The sequence below is a fragment of the Microchirus variegatus genome, assembly GCF_963457635.1.
Source record: "Microchirus variegatus genome assembly, chromosome: 8".
Classification (NCBI taxonomy): Eukaryota; Metazoa; Chordata; class Actinopteri; order Pleuronectiformes; family Soleidae; genus Microchirus; species Microchirus variegatus.
Window position 1 is genome coordinate 21,241,213 of NC_139809.1, and position 17,550 is coordinate 21,258,762.

At 38.6% G+C, this 17,550-nt stretch overlaps 1 protein-coding gene across 1 annotated transcript in view; it reads right to left on the bottom strand.

The window, feature by feature from the left end:
- The window catches only part of elapor2a (endosome-lysosome associated apoptosis and autophagy regulator family member 2a), a gene marked incomplete at its 5' end in the record, with an annotated part of 30,727 nt that overhangs the window by 10,339 nt on the left and 2,838 nt on the right, over positions 1-17,550 (bottom strand). The window contains 12 exons of the mRNA XM_083893536.1: positions 887-1,024; positions 1,116-1,218; positions 1,314-1,404; positions 3,825-3,953; positions 4,046-4,226; positions 4,415-4,503; positions 6,050-6,202; positions 6,278-6,383; positions 6,872-6,961; positions 9,408-9,555; positions 9,653-9,842; positions 14,275-14,395. Of these exons, the coding sequence (XP_083749662.1) occupies positions 887-1,024; positions 1,116-1,218; positions 1,314-1,404; positions 3,825-3,953; positions 4,046-4,226; positions 4,415-4,503; positions 6,050-6,202; positions 6,278-6,383; positions 6,872-6,961; positions 9,408-9,555; positions 9,653-9,842; positions 14,275-14,395 (1,539 nt within the window). The remainder of the gene's footprint in view (positions 1-886; positions 1,025-1,115; positions 1,219-1,313; positions 1,405-3,824; positions 3,954-4,045; positions 4,227-4,414; positions 4,504-6,049; positions 6,203-6,277; positions 6,384-6,871; positions 6,962-9,407; positions 9,556-9,652; positions 9,843-14,274; positions 14,396-17,550) is intronic.

Consider the following 17,550-nt stretch of genomic DNA (forward strand, 5'->3'; position numbering starts at 1 on the left):
CTGTGTCCTGATGTGCACGCGATCTCCAAAGGGTGGCGCGGCGATAGGGCGACACCTCTGAATTTGTGTAACTTTGTCGGCTGCGGCGAGCGCCAACTCTTCATTTTCAATGGAAGGCTGGCCGAGCAGGTCCGCTTGTACATGCATTTGTATGACTCTTCTGTCCAAGACCACCGAGACAGTCACATGACCTTGTATTCATGGAAGGAGATTTTTACCACGTCACAAAAAGACGATGTTTTTTGCCGTAGGACGTGAAAAAAAAAAGAGGGATCGCTTTGTGAAGGGCAAAAGACGAGCTCATAGAAAAAGTGGTGACCCAGGGGGAAAATCCCTCCCGGTGATTCTGGTAGATTATGGGATCTTTCTCCCAATACGTGAAACAGAGATAGACTGAAAGTAATTTTGAGACCATTGTAAGCGATATGTTGTTGTTTACTACTGCTGCTAGGCAGCGGACGCTTACAGGCAGCAGAAGTTGAATATTCTGGTCGTACGCCCTTTGTCGTTGCGGCGAATACTGCAACAAACAACATGGTGAGTATGAACACCTCCGTGCGTGCGCGTAGGGCGCTCGCCGTCTGAGGAGCCCCGTGCCACATCACACATGCGACTATGAACAAGGCTTAAAGCAGTTTGAGGAGTACCTACATGGAGCTTGGATATTGTTGGAAAGCTTAGAAATCACACTTTCAGAATCTGCAAATATCCCTCGGTAGACTTGTGACCGGTTTTGCCATGGCTGGACACATCTGTTCTTACTTCTGTGTCCACTGGTGGCCACATTAAACACCATCATAATGGTGAATAATAAATATTATACATTTACAGTGAGCATTGTTGAACGTATGGAAACTCTGGTGCATCAGTGTGTAGTTGTGCTTACATCTGAAGGTTGGTTGGTCCTCTGGAAAGCCCACGTGTACGAAACCGAGGCGTTCTTGGTCATGACATGTGTGTATGTCTGTCTGGTTTTAGTTCCCTCCCATGACTCCACTACAGTTGTACTCTTCCTGTTTACATCCTACAAGATTAATTTTACATCAGTCAATATCTCATTCAAACATGTATACAATAGTACAAAGTAACAGCAGACATGTCTGGTGCAGCCTCACCATCATGAAGTAGAGCTCACAATCAGCTTTGCACGAGGTTTCAAATTCAAATGTGATGCGACCGAATTCTGTCGCAGAATGGCTCGACATCGAAGTGGGGAGCCTGACACAGCAAATGGAGACGAGAGGAATCAGACGGGGGGAGAGAAGGACAGAAAATAGAGTGATGGAGAATGAAAAAACTAAATGTGACTATACTTGAATCCAGGAACATGGATGTTGAGGATGAGGTAATCGTTATCCGAGCTCCCGGCTCCACTCTGAACGTGATCACCTGCCACTTCCCAACCTAGAAGACACAGCAAATGTGTTCAATGCCTTGATTTCAAAAAATATATGCAGTTAGACATAAAATGTCAGAAAATATTCAGTTTCCCAAATCTGTAAAGGATTTAGAGCTGATGATGAGGACCAAAATGAATCAGTTTAAATGATTCTTTGGTATATGGAGCAAAGAAAGCTGAAAATATTCACGTACAAGAAGTTGAAAAAAAAATCAAAACATTTTTTTAATCATAAACCACCCTCTTTTTGGAGTCCCTGTTCAAAATTGACATGCCCAATCTAAATAGAGTAAATCTCTGCAGTCACAAGCTCTATGTGGATTATCTTGGTATCAAAATAAAGACAACACTTGTGAGATTCCAGAGGTGTACATCAAACACACCATAAATGAAGGTCATGTAACAACATGTGGACATGAGCTGTGCAAAGTCTGATGCTGCAGAAGTGAAGCAGAGTAAAATGACAGAGGTTTTAGTAAAGAGATGTCTTTACGTTCTCTCTTTTGGCACAGTTTAGCACCATCCGTGCCATTTGAGATTTCTTAGGTACCAAATTATAAAAACCCATTTAATTTGATTTACATGTCACTATTGGTCTAAAAAGAACTTGTATACATTTTTTTTAAAAAACCTTGGTACTTGTAGGTGATTGACAATGATCAATTATACCAGGATTTGTCCCCAAAGCATGCTGGGAAGTGCTGTAACGTATTTTTTTGCTCCTGCTGGTTTGATCCATCTGTGTTTTAACTGTGTTTCGTGAACATAAGAATGAGCTTTTAGCTGAGTTTCTGTCCTTTCTGTGGGTATGCAGCATGTCTGTGTTTATTAAAGTAAGATAACCTCTTCTTCACGGTTGCCCCCGGTACCGGGGACAACAAAAGCGTCATAAAACCATATCTAACTTTAACAAACACAGACATGCTGCATACCCACAGAAATGTCAGAAACTCAGCTAAAAGCTCATATAAACAATTCTTATGTTCACAAAACACAGTTAAAAAACCAATGGATCAAACAGCAGGAGGGAAAAAAACATTACAGTGCTCACATTGAAAAGCGGCACCGGAGCATCAGCGTGATTATGTAAACAAAGAAAACGTGACGACTGGACAACGGAGAATCCACAGACTCCAGTGGTTCCATTTTCATCACTCTACGACCAAGATTCACAGATCCAGCCCCAAAATAAGAGCAAAACAACAACTGACTTTCAAGAAATACAAGCAGAAATAATCCAATCCAAAAAGAGGGTCAGGAAAGAAGTGGTTAAAAATATGGTTTTATGACGTTTTTGTCGCAGCGTGTGACGATGAGCTGTTGTTTATGAATCTCTTGACCTGAGTTCTGACAGCCTAAAACCTCTCACTAAAACTGAAACACAGCAGAATTTTATTTCTAAACTTATGGGTCATCAATGTCAACTTGACCTTGAAAAAGGGACACAAGGTACAGTCTCTGGTCTTTGCTTTTGTCATTGTCTGTTTGATTTATTTTTACACTGATATGGAAACTATTCGTCTGAGGCGGATTGATTGACTTACCCAACAACCAAAGCTACATAGTGCAAGAACAAACATCTGGGGGGCAAAGCTTAGTGATAAAGGCAACATTCTTCATATAACACAAGTTTAGCATAAATTAAAGCTGTTTTGAAGGCTTAAAATGTACCACAGCTTTAAAGCAGCCATTCCTATACGTAAGAATGTCATTGCCCACTTTAAATGCAAAGTCTTCAGAGTCGTTTACCGAAACCTTAAATCACAACTCTGATTAACATGTATTGTAAAGCTATAGAATCTTGTATTTGTATACACATTATTTATTTAAAACTGGCAGAAAATAACTTTTGAAACCTGCATCAGGTCTCAGCAAATCAATGCACATTATCATATTTGAAGCTTTTCAAATAACTATACTTTTTACAAAACTCTTTCAAAAAATCTTTCTTTGTTTCTTTTTATGATCTCTCACCGCCCACATGCAGTACCTCCAAACGCCACTGGAGGGGTAATGTCTTTTGGATGAGAAGTTTGACTCCACTCTGACAAAGATGCAAATATTTACATTTCTTAACGTGTTTAACTTTTTAATTTAAAAAGGTCCAGTGTGTAAAATCTGGGTGAAATTATTTTCCAATAGGCAGAAACTGAAGACAAAATAATTACACTTAAATTGTACAATCACCTGATCAGATTTATTGCTCTTTCAGAAACCAAGAATGAGGCTTTTATATTGTTCACACAAACTAAATATCTTTTGAGTTTTGATGCTAACTGAAGTTTACATCTGTGCTCCAATACATTGGAAAGAAAGGATGAGCTGAGGGATATTCAGCTGACAAAATGCATCATCATCAATAAATGAAATTTTACATACTGTAGCTTTAAGATTCAAGACAAACACAAAAAGACTTAAAACTCACCATTCATGCTGTCACACTTGGAATTGCCCACATTGAAACAAGAGGTTTTCATGTTTGCAGGAAGAATGTTCCACCATTTATACTCATAACCAAGGGTGGGCTCAGTTCCTGCCGGACACTGCTTACAAGCTGGTGTATGGACAGGGATTCAAAGCAGAATTAAGGAAAGTGATGGGAAAATAGAGCAGAGAGAAAAACAGGATGAACACATTTCTGAGTACATTTGAGGCCGTCAGAGAAGGTCCCAGGTGGGCAGGGTGAGCAGGTGGCTGTGTCATTGTTATAGAAACCAGGGTTACACGGCGGGCACGGCTCTCGCTTCCCACTTGCAGGTAACGTCACAGCTCCAGTCACAGCCTCCAGACAGATCTGAGGCTCAATCCACTTATAAATGACCTGCGTCTGAAATCACACAAACATGGGAGGGTGACAGTGTCAATCTATCAATGACTTTATCATAAGATATCAAAACAAAATAAGAAAGTCCTTTATTTGTCCCACAATGACAGTAAAGGTATCATATAGAAAAAGGAGTTGATCACTCCGATTCTCTTGTTCCAGTCTACATGCGTGTGGTCTTTATCTCCCACCTTGCCTTCATTGTCACACGCTGTGTGGATCTGGAAATAGTCCTTCGATGAACATGGAGGTCTGCTCTTACACATAGCTGATCCCTCCGCTTGGATAAGTGATGAGGAAAAAACAAAACAATCGTCATTTAAAAAAAAAAAAACACAACTGCAGGATTACATTTCATTTTACAGGATTCATTTTCAATACTGCTGTACTTTTAACATCAAATATTAACCATCACATATACACACATCATGCACAATCATCAAATCACGAGCATCAAAGTGAAATACAGAAGCAAATAGTAAAGGGAAGTAAACAATGATGTGATATTAGATATAAGGAAAATAATTATTTGCCACTTCCTGCTTGGAGACTGCTTAAGGCACAGCAGTGAAGCACAGCTCATGCACTATGCACGAAGAGGTGAACTCAATGAAATATGTAATATGTTCCCAATACTCAGAGCCTATTTTTGTCTTCCTGCAGTCACTCTCATTGATTTTACTCAAGAGGAAATGGAGAGAAAGCATTTTATTGTGTGTTATATGATGACACTTTCTATCATAGATGTAGTGAAGATGGTGTAAATCAATAACTTATTGAAGATTGTACTGGAGCAAATCTTAATCATCATCATCACCATCTTAATTCAAAAAGTAACAGATGGATTTAGACTTCGTGTTTCCGGGGATGAATGTTGATGAATGGCCCAGGAAAAAGAAAATCTAATTTTGTGATCCAGATACTGTTCCAAATTCAAGGGAGTATTATGGGGTAAGTACATTAAAAATGCAGAAGGACTTTAAAAATAATGAATAATTTAAAAATACAACAGCATTCATAATGCCCCAAAACAAAAATCAAGCACAAACAAGCACAGCACACTGAACTAAAAAACATGGTTCTTCTTCTAAAGTTTGACGAACGTGACTGAAAACAGGACCAGCTCTCTTTAAGCTCTCAGCTCTTAGGTTACATCCAGATTACTGTCTTTTAATTTAGGCCATAAATGAACTCCTAAAATTTCAACCTGGTTTTCAAAATGGCCACTGATTTTGGCTTGGGCCACATGGCAGAGCAGTGGCTGTCATTGTTGCCACTGTTGGTTCTCAAAGTTAATTAAACACCAAATCGACCATAGGTGTCAATGCAAGAGCGAATGGTCGTTCATCTTTGTGTGCTGAAAATACCCTTTTTTCAAAGTAATTTTTAGTGTTAGTAGTCATTCTGCAACTATCATACTACATTAACAGGAAGCAGTCACACTATGCACATGTGTAGAACAAATCAGGTTTCTGGTAATAGCTTGGCATTAAAAATAGCTTATGGTCATTATTCTTTTTCATTATCATTTTCATTATTTTCTCAATAATTTGATTCCTCGCTTGTTCATAAAAAGTACATCAGTTATTGGACTTCATGTGAGTTTGCAGAAGAGATGAAATTTACCTTTGAATGCATCTTGTTAGCTATTCCTACATTACAATGTTTAGAATATTTGAATATTCTACAAAAAATACCAAAGAAAGTTAGAGTGGATGTAGATCACTTGTGTGTGATCCGGAGCTAGTCCAGAAGATTCCGTTTTCAAATGCAGCCTAAAAATGTCCATAACTTCTTTTGCGTCTCAAACAGTCGTCCTCACTCACCTGCATATTGAATGCTGGTGTTACAGGGAGTGCAGGAGCTGGCCCCGTGGCCTGAGAAGGTGTCCCGAGAGCAGGGTTCACACGTGGACGAGCCTGGGACTCGACTGAACGTCCCCGGTTTACACAGAAAACACTCCGACGTGTAGGCGACTCCTTGTAGAAGTAAACAAAAAGTTATTTCATTTAACAAAGTGAGAGTTTAAAAAATAAATGGAAAAAAAGACTGACCTTCTATTTGGATGTTTTTCAGCAAGACAGGTTTCACCACTTTTGTCCCCATCAGGACACCGCCTGTCCTCCAGTAAAGGATGTTGGTCCCAGATTTCAGGTTCACCTTGAACATACATGATATGTCACCAGTGTCACAGCAGATGAACATATAAATGTTGTTGTTTTGGGCACCAGCATAGAAGTATAGCAGCTTTAGATTTAGTCGTCAGCCAATAATAAATTTTAAAGCATTTAATTTCAATTTAATGCATTTTCATGAAAAGCCAATTGAATACGAAATATAAACAATTAAGTCGTATTAGTTCTAATTGTTTATTCAATTTGTTAAATTTATAAATATAATTTAAAAAAATCTGAAAATATGACTAAAAAAATCTGACTAATATATGCTGCTAATATATGTACATCTATAAATCATTAAATAAATTGCAGACTGTGGAAACAAGCCATCTGAACATTTATCAAATTTCAGTGACAGCAGCCTCTTACTGTGGCTGGACTTCCTGCTTGTTTACACCCATTTCTTGCTGCCAGCACATCTATTTAGGAAGAGGTGTCACACAGTGTTCATCTCAACAGTGCTGCACTTACAGTGTGTGTCGCCCATTCACCATGATTGGTGAGCTTTAGCCACTTGGCATCAGTGGATTGATCCATCTCCTGACACTGGTCATTCTGGATCTAAGGAAACAATATATTAATCTACAAATTATAGTTTTAAAAAGCCACTTAATAACACCTAAGAATCTGACCATAGTTCTTGTCAACTTCATTATTTCTAACAAATGTAAATATCCTTAATTAAAAAGCCAAAGAAATAAACCAGGTAGTACTGTAATACAGTTCATAAAGACATTTGATTTTAGAGTGTATCTACAGTGTATCGTATATAGAAAAAACAAGTGCAAATAATGTTATTCATGATGGCTCAGTTCCATTTTAGTGTCACAGCACTAATCTCTGCCAGTGAGCCAGTCTGCACAATAGCAGGATACAACGATATGGAATGCGGCCAATGATAATGTTGTTGCTATTCTCCGCTGTAACAATGCGTCACGGCATGTGTCAGCTTACAACAGACAACTGAAGAGCTGTTGTTACAGTGAGACATTGTAACAACAGCTGAGACGGAGAATGTTGACCTGAGAGTGGCAGTTAAAGCTGCTCTCAGTGAAACCATTCAGTTCAAATTTGGGTTAAATATCTGCATCTGCAGTCAAGTGAGAAAGAGCCCAAAATAAGTGGGGGAAAAAAGGTGTTCAGCAGGGGGTGGGTGATATGGGCCACAATATGTCATCATGATATAGCAATGATGACATTAGTAATGATATTTTACATCATTTCAAAATAAAAGTGTTTGTTTTGATATGTTTTGATACAGAACAGTGTTTGTATGTACAGTAAAAATTTAAATAAATATTAAAAACGCATTGAAACACATGAGACCAATTGGGGGACTCTACGTTTGAGACCTCTGTCCTTCAGAGATTGTCTTTGAAAATGATAAAAGTAATAGACTTCTAAATTGTCTTCTGTACATAACAAAATGCCAGGATTCTTCAGGAAATTTTTTTACCTCAGCAATTCCAAAGATCCTTTGGAATTCAGCCATCTCTGCCAGTAAAGGTAGTTATTATCAGTGTTCTAGACATTATCTGTCATTGTCCAATCAGAATCGTTAGATTCAAGTCATTTCTTCCCTTGACTCTCATGTTAAAAAAGTTTATTTTTGCATTTTTAATGACGATTTATGTGCATGCACAAACGTGCTTGGACTGTTTTGTGTAAGACAGTATTATTCTAAGATGCATTTAGCAACATATCTAAAGATCCAATTCTGCACTTTCCTTTAGGCTACACTTAATTAATAATTTGTCTTAACTATCTTGTCATATGTTTGTTGTATGTATCTGGTAAAGGTTGTGAAAGCTCTTGATCCTTGGTCAGTTAAAGCGGACAAAGACCGGAAGTTTCAATTAATGCTGTTTTTTAGTGTGTATCTGTGTCATTACCTTGTTTACGAAGCCCTGAAGGTTCTAAACAAACATTTCAGCCACTACTGAGAACGCTGTGTTTTATTGTAATCTCGGGCTCAGCGAGATCTCTGAAAAAACCTGGTCCGGCTACATAAACAGTGGTTCTGCGGAACAGCAGATCGTCCTGCTCCGGGCACTAGTCCGGGCACATCCGGTTGCGTACATTGAACCGCAGAAGAAGAATAACGTCCGTTGTGGAGGTGTTTCACGAGCAACAGTGTCTTATGACTCTGGGTCTGACTCCGGGTCAAAGTCATAAAAGGTACTGCGGCGGGGAGTTGAGTCTGAAATATCGCGGCTGGGGAACAGCGTCAGAAAAGAGGATTTCTATCGGCTCATTTACAGCAACTAGGAGGTTTTTGACCATAAAAACAAGTTAATGTATGTTAGTAGACCTCCATAACTCACATATATGTGCAACAGGACCACTCTATATGAGCTTTAATAAATATTTGACTTAATATGCTGCCCCTGACACATCTTGTGTCCTGTTTAGCTATTTTACATCATACATTAGATTCATGTAAATAATATTTGTTTATCAAGTTGCCATCTAGTGGACACAAGGAGGATTGTTAATCACCTAACAACACATTGATACTGTCTTTCTTTATGCACCTATTGAATGGGTCACCTTAATCATTATCAGAAAATATTGCCCCCCCTGAAATTTTCTTCAGGAGCCGCCACTGCTTCAGTATTAATGTACAGACATTTAACATATGTGTCACTGTGTCATTACGTTTAACACGCTATAACCAATAAACTGGTTAAACATCACATGGTGTAAATGTGTGCATCACCTCGTCAAGCTATAGCTAAAGTGTAAAATCTGATCAGATTAACACAGCTCCCCCTTCATGTTGATGTGGAAATCCTTCATGGATAAAGCGGTAAAACATGGATTTAATGATGGATCTTTAAATACACTGTTTTTAAAAATAATTTATGCATTAAGATGTAATTATAAAATTGTTTAAGAATGGTAATCATTACCTACCTAAAGATTCCCACGCATACTCTGTATCTACTTAACCACATCAATATTCAAGTAAATACAAAGGCAGAATAAAGACAGATTATAAACTCACAAAGAACTCAAAGAGCAGGTTGTTGTCTGGATACTGGTACTCAAAGCTGACAGAGCCTTGCTTCTTCAGATGGACAGCGTAGATGAGAGACACTGTGCATTCGTCCCTGTTGGACTCCAGGTAGTTTCCTTGCGGCACCCAGGAGGAACTGTGAGAGGGAAAAAAATATATAAAATTCATTATATTCATTCAAAGCTCATTATCTAGATCTGTATTTTAGCTTTTCTTGAATCTTAAGCACGTACTTGTTGCAGGTGAGTCTGTTTTCTCCACGGGGGCCATTTTCCAGGAAGGTCGCCAGGCTACTGAATCCACTGGGCATGGAATCCCACTGGTCGAAGCGCACGCCGCTGCCGAGGGAGTAGCTTCCTGCAGCACACCTCATGCACTGCTGAGCCGACATCTCCAGAAACTCCCCAGACTTACATGAAAAGGCTGGAAGGCAGAGTGAAAGAGAGAGAGAGAGCGGGGGGAAAACATGCTTACAATATGAAAGTGGATCTGACTAAAGAGACGTGATCTTTCACTTTGAGGAATTTAATCCTTTTTTTTCCTGTTACACAACGTGTGTGTCTCTGCACAGCTAATGTGCTTTTCTGGATCTGCCAGCTTTTCCTCACACTCAGTCTGCTTTGCTCAAATGCCATTATGATGCCTCAGCGTGCTTTAAAGCCACCAGTGAAAAGAAGAAATGTCTACACAGCTATTTGTGTCATACAAGTAGTTCAAGGGTTGTCATGTTCATGTTGACAGAAGCTTCATGTATTATCCCTCCAGTCTCATCACTCAGGTCCTCTGCTACTGGAGTTTTTGTTCGTCCTCGAGGGAGGACAAAGAAGTTTTGTTGGAGGCAGCATTCTTTTTTGGGTGTGTTTGTTTTTGATAGAGAGCTCAAACTCTCTGCCGGTAGTATTTTTATTTATTTTTTCTTAGAAAAACAACATCCACAACAATATGGATCCGATGTATGTAGAATGCACGCATCTTTAGAATAATCTGTCAGAGCTGATATGATACAATCAATTACACATCTCATATTGTAAGGTTTCACAAGCCATTACATCAAAATGTGTTGATTTTTATTCCGCAAATATAGCATTTTAACTTTAAGGCTTTATATATATATATATATATATATATATATATATATATACACATATATGTATATATATGTATATATATATATATATAAAGCCTTGATGTCAAGGTAAAGGTAATGAATAATTAATACGCATTTTCATGTCATTGAATATACTAAATAAAAAAAAAAAAGAATCGCAACAGAATATAGTACATAATCAAATATTTAGAGCTGTAAGTTTACAGTTGTACTCATAAGTTTATATACCCTGGCAGAATTTATGATTTCTTGGCCATTTTTCAGAGAATATGAATGATAACACAAAAACTTTTCTTTCACTCATAGTTAGTGGTTGGCTGAATCCATTTATTGTCAAACGACTGTTTTTAAACCATAATGACAACACTAACTATCCAAATGACCCTGATCAAAAGTTTACATACCCTGGTGATTTGGCCTTATAACATGCACACAATTTGACACAAACGGGTTTGAATGGCTATTATTATTATTATTATTGTTATTATTAATAAATTAGTGGGTGTGAATCAAAGGTCAATGAGTTTCTGGACTCCTGACAGACCCTGGCATCTTTCATTCAGTGCTGCACTGACGTTTTTTGGATTCTAAGTCATGGGGAAAGCAAAAGAATTGGATCAAAGGATCTGCAGGAAAAGTTAGTTGAACTCTATAAAACAGGAAAGGGATATAATAAATTATCAAAGGAATTGAGAATTCCAATCAGCAGTGTTCAAACTCTAATTAAGAAGTGGAAAATTAGGAGTTCTGTTGAAACCAAACCACGGTCAGGTAGACCAACTAAAAATTCAGCCACAACTGCCACAAATAACCCACTGCTCTTGTTCGGGATGCAAAGAAAAACCCATAAATAACTTCAGGTGAAATACAGGACTCTCTGAAAAAATGTGGTGTGGCTGTTTCCAGATATAAGGAAGCACTTGCACAAAGATGGACTGCATGGTCGAGTTGCCAGAACAAAGCCATTACTACACAAATGTCACAAAGTATTCCACTGACAATACACCAAACAGCTCAGAGACGAGCCTCAAACCTTCTGGCACAAAGTCATTTGGAGTGATGAGACCAAAATTGGACCTCTTTACCACGACCATAAACACTACATTTGGAGAGGAGTCAACAAGGCCTATGATGAAAGGTGCACCATTCCTCCTGTGAAACACGGTGGTGGATCGCTGATGTTTTTGGATGTGTGAGCTACAAAGGCACAGGAAATAATTGCAAGATGAATGCCAACCACTAACGTTTTTGTGTTATTATTCATATTCTCTGAAAAATGGCCAAGAAATCGTACATTCTGCCAGGGTATGTAAACTTATGAGCACTGTATTTAAGGTGTCAAGATTACCAGGAAATTGCACAGAAATATTGCACTTTTCTAAATTATACTGGTGATATTGCACATGGTACGGATTCGAAGGTGTAGTTTATGTCTTCTGTGTTGTATACAGAGGTCGATTGATGTGAGTTTTACTATGGAAAATGTAGCCAATAGTGGATATGACACTGATTTTATTTTGGCGAATTAATTTTAATTCCTCCATCTGGTAATATCAAATAATCAACAGTCTAATAATCTGTGGTATATACAACTGTTTAACTTAAATAAACAATTGTATGGATTGTATCTCCAATCTGCATTTTGTGCCTGCATTTATAGATTTTAAATAAAAATAATGTATAAACTAAATATGCAGGCAACAAACATGAAATGTATGAACGTCAATAAGTAATAACGTTCTGATTTGTTTCATAATAACTGGATGATGTGGATTATTGTTGCCATTTTGCACTAAAGGGATTCTATAAATACGTTTAGGTGAAGTGGGAGGTTGCTTCAGAGACGGAGTCCTGCTTTTCTTCTTTTGTGCTTTTTGTGTTAATTTAAACAGGAAGAAGGAAACAGAAAAATGCCAAAATAACAAAAGGTGTTAGGTGATTGTTTTGTCCTTGTCAAACTGGAATGCAACGCAAAGCAACAAGCAGTGTGGTCTTACTGTATATTAACATTTATCCATCCAAACTACTTAGTTCATAATAATCCGTTATTATAATTAGAGTAGGGCTGCATTTGATCATTTGGTCCACAAAGCATCAGAAAATGATAAAAACAATGTTTTTATAACCTCAAAATGATGTTCTCAATGCTTCAATTACTTTGTTTTAAGGATTTATTTGTTAAAGAGAGCAAAGAAACCAGAAAACAAATCATATTTAAGAAGCTGAACAATCTGAGAACTGGTTTTAATTATCAATGGATTATCAAAATAACTGACAATTCGTTTATTAATTAGTGATTGGTTAATCGTTGCAGCCCTAAATCAGCCTGATGTTCAGATTCAAACACTTCTTCCATAGGTTTCAATTAACATTCAGTAAGAAAACACTTGTGCATGTGAGTGTGAGTGACTTTGTGACCTTTCCAGCTGTACAATTACCTCACACACAGATTCCACCCGTGATAACATGAATTGAACCATAGGCTAAGCAGACAGAGCAGGGTGAACCTGTTCCAGAGACATCTAACAAATCTTTGTGGTCACCCTCTGTAACCACAAACGTTTTACTGCCAGTAAGATGTCACTGAAAACAACAAGACAAAAACTAGAAAATCTGTAAATGCACTTATTCTTATTCTATACGTCCGTGCACAGCCAACATTGTCTGATGTGATTTGCGTCATCAATCTTCTGTGTGTGCACCCCAGATTTTGGAACTGCGTGCAAAATTTGAGACTGTGTGCAAAGATCGTGTTGGGTGCGCGTGCGTGAACCGAGTGTCTGCCCCACCAGTAGCCCCGCTCACCAAGCAGAAAAAACATTGAGACAACAGAAGAAGTAGTCGCCGAGGATAGTCATCTAAGCCAACCGGATGTGCCCGGACTAGTGCCCGGAGCAGGACGATCGGCTGTTCAGGAGAACCGGTGTTTACGTAACTATTGCGGGATTTTCAGAGATCTCGTTGAGCCCCGAGATTACAATAAACACAGCATTCTCAGCAGTGGCTGAACTTTGTTTTGAACCTTCAGGGCTTCATAAACAAGGTAATGACGCAGATGGAATGTGAGATCGCCACACCCAAACTAGGAATGATTCACAGTGATCAAACAACCTGAATTCAAATACAAAGCAAAAAATCCCTCATTTTGAAAAAAAAACTTTTTCCATGTTTTACTCGTTTTGGCCGACTTGCGCCCTCTTTGGCCGTGGCGGGTCACATATGTGTCTACTCTATGGCCGCTTTAACACACAAGATTCCCATAAAAAATATTAAGTCACTGAGATGTTTGCATGTATTACAATGATCAAAAATATCACTAACCTTTGAAATTTTGCTAATGATTTCAAATTTTGATCTGTGACTTCCAAACAACTAATTGGTCTGACCTAATCACCTTGCATTTAGCAGATCTATTTCAAGAACAAAACATTAGCAATAAAAGAACCAAGTCTTAAAAACCATCTGTGACCACTCATTGAAACTCCCACTCGACGTTATTAGAAAGTATTTTTAGCAACAACATGGTGAGATAATGAGGCGGCTGAAGCAGTAAAAGCAGCAGAAAAGCAATTAAGGGACAGCATTTTTGGGCTTTTTTTCCCCCTCTGAGGTTATTGTCCTGTGGCTTTTACACTGTGCTTGGTTTTGAGGCTTTCCAAACAGGGTCAGTCAGTATGCGATGAAGTGGTGGAAATTCCTGGCTGACGATAAGGTGAGGGACGCACATCGACATGGACATGTACTCACTGCACTCTGTGCCGTGTACGGGCTCAGGAAGTCCAGTGCAGGCACCGGCTCTGTGTGGGATGGCCACTCTCCACCGAGATCCAGTACTGTCGCATTCTGTGTACTCGTAGTAGTAGTCCGTCTGCCAATTATACACACACACGCACACACACACACACACACACAAAAGAAAACGTGAGTTAGAAATCAACCACAAACCACAACAATCTTGAACAAAATCAAAGGTCAAATGAAATAACAAAAGGCCTCCACCCTGATGAGTCATGTCATTGTGGATGATAAGCTGATTGAGGTAGATAGAGCTACTGTATGAGCAACACAGTCTGAAATTAAACGGGAATGTTGGGTTTTTGTGGAGGGCGGCTCGCATATCACAGACCCTGGTATACTCGTACATCAGGGTCCTGTAGTATCTGACTTCCCCATATCTGGCAGTACAAGTCTGACCGCAGGGAACAGGATGCATTCCTGCCAAAGAAGAAGCGAACGACGCTACAGCTCCCTCGGTCACATCTGGTTCTGTTTGGGAATGGTTTGTCTTTTTTAAGGACATGCTGCAGTATTCCGCTAATAATGCATTACATTTTAGTTAGACTAACAAAATCATGTAAGCATATGGAATAATTAATGGGCCAATTCCAATTCCTCTTAACCCTCAATCTTAACCCTCAAGCTCAACCCTTAATCTTAACTGGCCCTCAAAACCAAGTGTTGAGGGTTATTTTGTCACTTAGAAATAGGACACCCCTTAAATGCAGATACGTCTTCAGACTGTAGGGGGCAGAATAACATGATAGCTGTGTCCAGTCTGTCAACTCCAAAAAAGAAGAAGAAGAACACATTTACGTCAGGATTATTTATTACGATCCGTTTGTCAGTCAAGTTATTAGGTTGTCAGTTAGTTATAAGATGATACTCATATAAATACCACAACCACGGACATGTTCAGCTGACAGTTACCACACACCACGGCTTATTGAAAAGTAAACCATAGCAAACGATCGCGTGTGCGCACCGGCCGGCTATTGACAAAAGATCGTAAAATAAAAATAAATGTTACGCAACAATGACGTCAGTAATCTATAATATGGGCCTAAACTAAGATAATACAATGGTTTTCATCATTTTTATATCTCTATTAACAAAGAAAATACTTTGTTGCTGCTTTCGACTCCATGTTTCTTATGTGAAAACACGCAATGCATTCTGGGTAGCCCTTAGTTCCAAGGGTGGTCTCGGGAAAATCTCAATATTGAGGGCGATACAGCCTTTAAACTCGGCCCTCGACTTAATTTTCCTGAGAATTGGGACAGCACTTGCACTAGAGGGAGCACATTTTTGAGATTGAGGGTTAAGCAAAGGAATTGGAATTCACCCAATATGTCCTGCATTGGCATTCTTGCACATCTTGAGCTATTTTGATGAAACTGAAACGTGTTGATTATCTAGTTTGATACTGTTTTTTTTTTTGTAAGAGTGGCCTTGCTGGTGCAAAGTTACGATTTTTATTTGGACACAGATGACCTTGACTCTGCATTTAACCCATACATTTTGTCATTAACAAATCAGGAGTGATCACACAAGCCAGGACAGGAGCAGTGGGCAGCACTTATCTGAGTGGAATTTTGCTAAACCCATCAAGGGATTTGAACCAGCAAACCCTCCGATTACATGCCCAATTCCCTTCCACTTGGCCATAAGCTGCCCATATGGAATAATGTGTTGGAACATTACCAACGAGTTAATCTCATGTAACATGTGCATGTCTTGAAAAAACCTGGCATTATTAACCTTCTACAGCAGCCATTGTAGAGACATAACATTGGTAGAACAGCGACAGGTGTAAGGTGAGATCGAGTCAGATGGAGGTGACACTGAATACTTGACACTTCAGAGCTTACAGAAGCTGTTTTTTCTGATGTGTTTTTCAAAAGTGTATACATATTTACTGTGTTTTCTGGTTATAATATAATAACAAACTTGGGAAATAATGACATGCTTCTGCCTCAGATTGTGCACAGTACTGTATGTAAAGCTAAGACTAAACTAAAAAACATTGATAAAATGATTACCCTACATTTGGAATACGTTCAGCTATTATTTGATTAATCGATAATAAATTGATTACTGAATTATTGTAAATTATTTTGATAATCCATTAATCGGTTTTAGTGAACTTGTGATTTTTCAGCTTCTTAAATGTGAATATTTTCTGGTTCCTTTGCTCCATGTAACAAAGAAATGAATAAAAATTCATCATTTTGGTTTGTGGACAAAACAAGATATTTGAGAACATCATCATTTCTGGGTTTTGGTAAATAATTTTCTGAAATGTTCTGGACCAAACAAGTACTTGATTGTTCAAGAAATCAACAGATTAATCGCTAATGAAAACAATCATTAGTTGCAGGTTTACATTCAGCATTTCAGGGGAAGCAGGTTTTTGAAAGCACCATTTATAACATCAGCTGACCTTCTCCATAATAACCTAGTAGGTTCTATGTAGGGATGAATGATATTATTACCATGTTATTGGTGTGTAGTCAATATTGGCTTTAAAACACACCAAGATCCTCTGATATCACTTATGACTAAAAAAAACAGTCGGCTGAATAAGCTGCTATAAACTGCTAAAAGGCTCACCCTTTTTCTGATTATTTATTTTGCATTATAGAGAAAATGTATTGCACATCTACATCAGACAAAAAGACTTCTGGATTTGGGAGGAGGAAACACATGAACGTTTAAATCTTGCTCCCTCATACACCCTTGTATGAAAAACCCTGAACCATCCCTTTAACGATGACCAGTGTGATCTCTAAAGCCACAACCACTTCTCCACCCTGGATACACAACATACCATCTCCACGGCAACAGTGACTGGGGGCTATGGCAGCATTGTTGTCACGTTGTCTTCATGATTTCAGCAGGAAACACTCAGAAGACTTGATTATTATTGAATGTAACAGGACAGTGGTTCACTCTCGTGTCTATAATCTATCTTTGGTCCACAGTGAAAACCATTAGTCTCTTCCGCACCATAAACAGAACAGTGGCCTTGTTTGCCGATTGAGCCAAACCAGATTTTAACATCAGAGAACATGCAGGCATGTTGTGTGTGTGCAATGATTTTCTCTGGCGTCTGCGGGTCGAGTGATAAAAGCCCGGTCACACTATTGACAAAGCATGTGATTATCTGACAATTGTAAATGACACAATTAGCAATGTAATAACTGTAACTCAAACACAGAGTTTACATCTAGGGCTGCAACTATT